Source organism: Nerophis lumbriciformis, linkage group LG27, assembly GCF_033978685.3.
Source record: "Nerophis lumbriciformis linkage group LG27, RoL_Nlum_v2.1, whole genome shotgun sequence".
NCBI lineage: Eukaryota > Metazoa > Chordata > Actinopteri > Syngnathiformes > Syngnathidae > Nerophis > Nerophis lumbriciformis.
The window spans coordinates 1012501-1019798 of NC_084574.2; the positions used below are offsets into that span (position 1 = coordinate 1012501).

Consider the following 7298-nt stretch of genomic DNA (forward strand, 5'->3'; position numbering starts at 1 on the left):
ATGACTAATACTTGTTAATATTTATAATAACAATATCACTAATACTTGTTAATATTTATAACAACAATATCACTAATACTTGTTAATATTTATAATAACAATATGACTAATACTTGTTAATATTTATAATAACAATATGACTAATACTTGTTAATATTTATAATAATATGACTAATACTTGTTAATATTTATAATAACAATATGACTAATACTTGTTAATATTTATAATAACAATATGACTAATACTTGTTAATATTTATAATAGCAATATCACTAATACTTGTTAATATTTATAACAACAATATCACTAATACTTGTTAATATTTATAATAATGTCACTAATACTTGTTAATATTTATAATAACAATATGATTAATACTTGTTAATATTTATAATAACAATATCACTAATACTTGTTAATATTTATAATAACAATATCACTAATACTTGTTAATATTTATAATAACAATATCTAATACTTGTTAATATTTATAATAACTATCACTAATACTTGTTAATATTTATAATAACAATATGACTAATACTTGTTAATATTTATAATAACAATATCACTAATACTTGTTAATATTTATAATAACAATATCACTAACACTTGTTAATATTTATAATAACAATATGACTAATACTTGTTAATATTTATAATAACAATATGACTAATACTTGTTAATATTTATAATAATATGACTAATACTTGTTAATATTTATAATAACAATATCACTAATACTTGTTAATATTTATAACAACAATATCACTAATACTTGTTAATATTTATAATAACAATATGACTAATACTTGTTAATATTTATAATAACAATATCGCTAATACTTGTTAATATTTATAATAACAATATGACTAATACTTGTTAATATTTATAATAACAATATGACTAATACTTGTTAATATTTATAATAACAATATGACCAATACTTGTTCATATTTATAATAACAATATGACTAATACTTGTTAATATTTATAATAATATCACTAATACTTGTTAATATTTATAATAACAATATGACTAATACTTGTTAATATTTATAATAACAATATCACTAATACTTGTTAATATTCAAGTCAGGAAATGTAAATGGAGTATTGTTGGCGATTTTTGGATGTTTTTTTCAATTGCGTTTTATAGGTGTAATAAAGGACCTCCCATTGACTCCACTGTAAGCAGACTTATTTACAAGTTAATGCATTAAAAAACAACAACATTCAGTACAGGCCAAAAGTTTGGACACACCTTCTCCTCATTCATTCTTTATTTCCATGACTATTTACATTGTAGATTGTCACATCAAAACTATGAATGAACACATGTGGAGTTACACTATGTACTTAACAAAATAACTGAAAACATGTTTTATAGTCTAGTTTCTTCAAAATAGCCACCCTTTGCTCTGATTACGGCTTTGCACACTCTTGGCATTCTCTCCATGAGCTTCAAGAGGTAGTCACCTGAAATGGTTTTCACTTCACAGGTGTGCCTTATCAGGGTTGTCTTGCTTTATCAATGGGATTAGGACCATCAGTTGTGTTGGGAATGAGAAGGTGTGTCCAAACATTTGGGTTGGACTGTGCGTCGTCGTGTCTTTCATCATGATTGTGAACCACATCAGGCAAAATTCCCCAAAAAGTGCAGTTCCCCTTCAAGTAATATAAAAAAGTAATATAAAAATGCATGAGAGCTGTTTGTCTATTTCAGGTAGTGAATAATAGAACTTCCATAACGTAAATGACCGCCATAACAACAACACCAGGGGGAGCTCCACTAACCACGTTAAACCCAGATTCCCATCTAACAAAGGTCTTAACTCATTCTCTTTCTATGCCACATCAATATGGAATGCACTCCCAACAGGTATAAAAGAAAGGGCATCTCTATCCTCCTTCAAAACCGCACTAAAAGTTCACCTCCAGGCAACTTCAACCCTAAACTAACACCCTACCCAGATTGTAAATAATCAAATGTAGATACTTTTTCTTATGCCTTCTGATCTCTCTCTCTGTGTCCACTACTTGCTGTACATATCCTACCAAGTCACACCTACACTGTTTCAATGTCCATTTCTCTGATGATGCAATTGTTGATGACTGAAGTGTTGATAACAACCAAACCTAACCCCCCCTCTCCCCCTCCACATCCCACCCCCCGGATTGTAAATAATGTAAATAATTCAATGTATATACTCTGATGATTATCTTGTGTGATGACTGTATTATGATGATAGTATATATTTGTACCATGAATGGATTTAAGTGGACTTAAACAAGTGTAAAAACTTATTGGGGTGTTACCATTTAGTGGTCAATTGTACGGAATATGTACTGTACTGTGCAATCTACTAATAAATATGTACTGTACTGTGCAGAGGTGGGTAGTAACGCGCTACATTTACTCCGTTACATCTACTTGAGTAACTTTTGGGATAAATTTTACTTCTAAGAGTAGTTTTAATGCAACATACTTTTACTTGAGTATATTTATAGAGAAGAAACGCTACTTTTACTCCGCTACTTTTATCTACATTCAGCTCGCTACTCGCTACTAATTTTGATCGATCTGTTAATGCACGCTTTGTTTGTTTTGGTCTGTCAGACAGACCTTCAAAGTGCCTGCGTTTCAACAAATACAGTCACTGGTGACGTTCACTCCGTTCCACCAATCAGATGCAGTCACTGGTGACGTTGGACCAATCAAACAGAGCCAGGCGGTCACATGACCTGACTTAAACAAGTTGAAAAACTTATTGGGGTGTTACCATTTAGTGGTCAATTGTACGGAATGTGTACTGTACTGTGCAATCTACTAATAAAAGTTCCAATCAATCAATCAAAAGTGTGAAGGAAAAAAGACCCTTTTTTATTTCAACCGTACATCCCGTCAAAAGCCTAAAGACTGACTGCACAGTTCCTGTCTTCACAATAAAAGTGCCGCTCCATCGCGCCTGCGCTTTCAAAACAAGAGTCTCCGAAAGCCAGCGCAAACAAACTAGCAAGCTACGGAGTTTGCCGCCAATGTATTTCTTGTAAAGTGTATAAAAACGAATATGGAAGCTGGACAAATAAGATGCCAAAAACCAACCACTTTCATGTGGTATTAGACAGAAAGGAGGAACTTTTTTCTCCTCCATTTGAAAACGTGGACGCTATCATCACTACTGTCTGATTACAATCAATGCAAGTCATCACAATCAGGTAATACACCAACTTATATTCTTGTCTTCATGAAAGAAAGGAATCTATATGTGTTAAACATGCATGTATATTCATTAAAACACCTTTAACATGTAAACAAAAACGGCAAAATAAATAAATATAAATTATATACTGTATATATATATGTGTGTATATATATATATATATATATATATATATAGATGTGTGTATGTATATATATATATATATATATATATATATATATGTGTGTATGTATATATATATATATAGATGTGTGTATGTATATATATATATATATATATATATATATATATATATATATATATATATATATATATATATATATATATATGTGTGCATGTATATATATATATATATATATATATATATATATGTGTATATATATATATGTGTATGTATATATATATATATATATATATATATATATATATATATATATATATATATATATATATATATATATATATATATATATATATATATATATGATATGTGTGTGTATGTTACTCATCAGTTACTCAGTACTTGAGTAGTTTTTTCACAACATACTTTTTACTTTTACTCAAGTAAATATTTGGGTGACTACTCCTTACTTTTACTTGAGTAATAAATCTCTAAAGTAACAGTACTCTTACTTGAGTACAATTTCTGGCTACTCTACCCACCTCTGGTACTGTGTAATCTACTAATAAATATGTACTGTACTGTGCAATCTACTAATAAAAGTCTCAAATCAATAGTCAGTGTTACTAAAAAAAAAAAGTCTTGATTTTGAATGGAGAATGGGTTTGAATGGAATGCTTACCACCAAGAATGGTGTGGCTTGTGCAGCCCTTTGAGACATTTGTGTTTAAGGCCTACAGAAGTCAACGTTGATTGATTGAATTAGCAAAAATGTGACATTTTTCCCAAAAGTGTTGATGCTTTAGTTTATTTGGAACGACACTTAACATTTCTTCCTCGCTGTGTTTTAGTAGATTTTGTCCAGTTCCTTGATGTCCTTGACAGCCACCACTCTGCGGGCTTCTCCGTTCAGCTGGATGTAGACCCTGCAGTTGGAGGTCCAGGTGTTCTGGATCCAGCCCGTCCTCCTCAGCTGCCGCGCTCTCCTGGCGATGTCGGCGTTGCGTTTGGTCAGATGCTCGTTGATGTAGACGTCCGTGCCTTTCAGCTTGCTCCTCTGCTTCAGCAGCGCCACCTTGTGTTTGTTGGCGGTCAACTTGACCACCACCACGACCACCGCCGCCGCCGCCACGCCGCGACGACACCTCCCGTACACCGGCACGCACGAGTCGATGTTGTCGGCGTCCACCTCCACCTTCTTGGAGCGCAGGAAGTCCAGCACCTGTTGCTCCGCCGACGCGTCATTGGCTCCTCTGCGGGTGCAGGACCTAAGTTGAAGGCCAGTAAAGGTCACGTCATTCATGCGCATGCCTTGCTGCAAGGCGTCTACCCTACACCTCAACCGCTCTATCTCGTCCTTCTCCGTCTTGGGAGCGTCCGAGCCCTCACTTACTTGGCGAAGCGCCGCGGCTTCTTTCTTCACTTCCTCCACCTCGGCCCGGATGTCGGCGACGTCGTCACTGAGGTTCTCGGTGAGACTCTGGAGACTTTTGGTGGCCTCCGCTTGCTCCTCAGCAGACTTTTCCAAGGTGTCGAAGAGCTCGTCTTGCTCGTCGATGATGTCTTGCAGCTCCTTGTGCTGCTTTGAGGTCTCCCTCCGCAACTCCTGTATGGCCTTCTTCACCATATCCGAGATGTCTTCTGACGTCTTCCTCATCTCGCTCCTTTGCTTGTCAAACTCGCCCCACATGTCCTGCCACAAGTCATGCATCTGATCCGAGATCAGCTCCGACGTGGTCTCCTTCAGCTCGCTCCTCTCTCGCCTGGTGTCCATCCACAATTCCCGCTTCGCCTTCTTGATGAGGTAGGAAATCTCCCCGGACATCTCCTCCATCACCGCGCTCCTGTGCTCCCTGCTTTCTCTCTCCATGTCCTTCCAGAGTTCACGCTTCACCTTTGTGATGAGACACGACATCTCCTGTGAGCTGTCCATCATCTTCCTCTGTGCCACACCTTTGCAGCCCTTGTCCTCCCAAAGTTCATCCGCCTCATTGAGATGCTCAGAAAAGTCCTTGGGGTTCAGCTCTCTTCGCATATCTGCAGTATTTTTGTTGCTACCTGCCATAGCTCCTTCTTAGTCCAAATCTCCCATAGCAACGCCAAACTAAGTAGAAACGTCACCTCCAAGTTCTCGTCAGTAAGTGGCGTTAAAACACGTTTTGCGCACGCCTTAGTCTCAGAAGAAAGGGGCGGATACCCTGACGATGACATTGATTAACGGCAGCGCCAGTGGAGGGTGTAAAAACGTCATGTTTTCTCTTTATTTTCAACTCAAACGGCTTGCAAGGGGATATTTCCGAGTGGCTTTGAACGCACCGCCTTCGGTGTTTTGGTCATTCATGAGCGAAAAAAAGGATTGTTTTACTTTTATTCAAAATACACAAAAAACAAAGTTGTTGAGGATCACTCTATTTCCAATTCTTAAACGCAAATTTAAAAAAAAATAGGACCGTTTTTCGATTTTTATTACATATGGCAGATTTTAAAACGAACAACAAAAGGTTGATTTTTAATTAAAATATCGCCATAAAATTTGATTTTGCGCTGTTTTCCTTTCATGGATTTTTATGTTTCCAGATAAACACAAAAATCGAATATATGTTCATCCAAAATGCGTGTTTATCTTTGTGATGACAAATTGAACCGGAAGCAGTATTTTAGCTTTTCCTTTGCGTTTAGCATAACGCTAACATATTTGTTCAGCAGGAGTCATATTCTCCTTTTTAAAAAAGTGTCATTAAAATAGTTGTTCAACTTTTGTTTCAGAAATGCAAACAGAATTTTTTTTCCGGAATTTGTTTTTTGATTTGCATTTAAGAATTGGAGGGTGTAAAACGTCATGTTTTCTCTTTTATTTTCAACACAAACGGCTTGCAAGGGGATATTTCCGAGTGGCTTTGAACGCACCGCCTTCGGTGTTTTGGTCATTCATGAGCGAAAAAAAGGATAAAAAAGATTGTTTTACTTTTATTTAAAATACACAAAAAACAAAGTTGTTGAGGATCACTCTATTTCCAATTCTTAAACACAAATTAAAAAAAATGAGGACCGTGTTTCGATTTGTATTACATATGGCAGATTTTAAAACGAACAACAAAAGGTTGATTTTTAATTAAAATATCGCCATAAAATTTGATTTTGCGCTGTTTTCCTTTCATGGATTTTTATGTTTCCAGATAAACACAAAAATCGAATATATGTTCATCCAAAATGCAAAAATGCGTGTTTATCTGTGTGATGACAAATTGAACCGGAAGCAATATTTTAGCTTTTCCTTTGCGTTTAGCATAACGCTAACATATTTGTTCAGCAAGAGTCATATTCTCCTTTTAAAAAAGTGTCATTAAAATAGTTGTTCAACTTTTGTTTCAGAAATGCAAATATAATTTTTTTTCCGAAATTTGTTTTTTGATTTGCATTTAAGAATTGGAGGGTGTAAAACGTCATGTTTTCTCTTTATTTTCAACTCAAACGGCTTGCAAGGGGATATTTCCGAGTGGCTTTGAACGCACCGCCTTCGGTGTTTTGGTCATTAATAAGCGAAGAAATGATAACAAAAACCGATTGGTTTGTTTTACTTTTATTTAAAATACACTCACACAAAAAACAAAGTTGTTGAGGGTCATTCTATTTCCAATACTCAAAAGCAAAGTTTAAAAAATTAGGGCCGTTTTTCGATTTTTATAACATATGGCAGATTTTAAAACAAACAAAAAAAGGTTGATTTTCATTCAAATATCGCCATAAAATTTGATTTTGTGCTGTTTTCCTTTCATGGATTTTTATTTTTACAGATAAAAACAAAAATCGAATATATACGTTCATCCAAAATGCAATGTGTGATGACAAATTGAACCGGAAGCAGTATTTTAGCTAACATCTTTGTTCAGCAGGAGCCCTATTGTCCTTTTTTTTTTAAGTGTCATTAAATAGTGGTTCAACTTTTGTTT

General features: G+C 34.7%; 1 protein-coding gene across 1 annotated transcript; it reads right to left on the bottom strand.

Moving 5' to 3' along the window:
• Positions 1-3729: 3729 nt before the first annotated feature.
• On the bottom strand, positions 3730-5548 carry LOC133624386 (uncharacterized). Its single transcript, XM_061987873.2, has 2 exons — positions 4742-5548; positions 3730-4616 (listed from the first exon to the last, which is right to left on the bottom strand). Exons 1-2 carry the CDS (start codon positions 5411-5413, stop codon positions 4590-4592), a joined length of 699 nt encoding a protein of 232 aa, XP_061843857.1. The 5' UTR covers positions 5414-5548; the 3' UTR covers positions 3730-4589.
• Positions 5549-7298: the final 1750 nt, after the last annotated feature.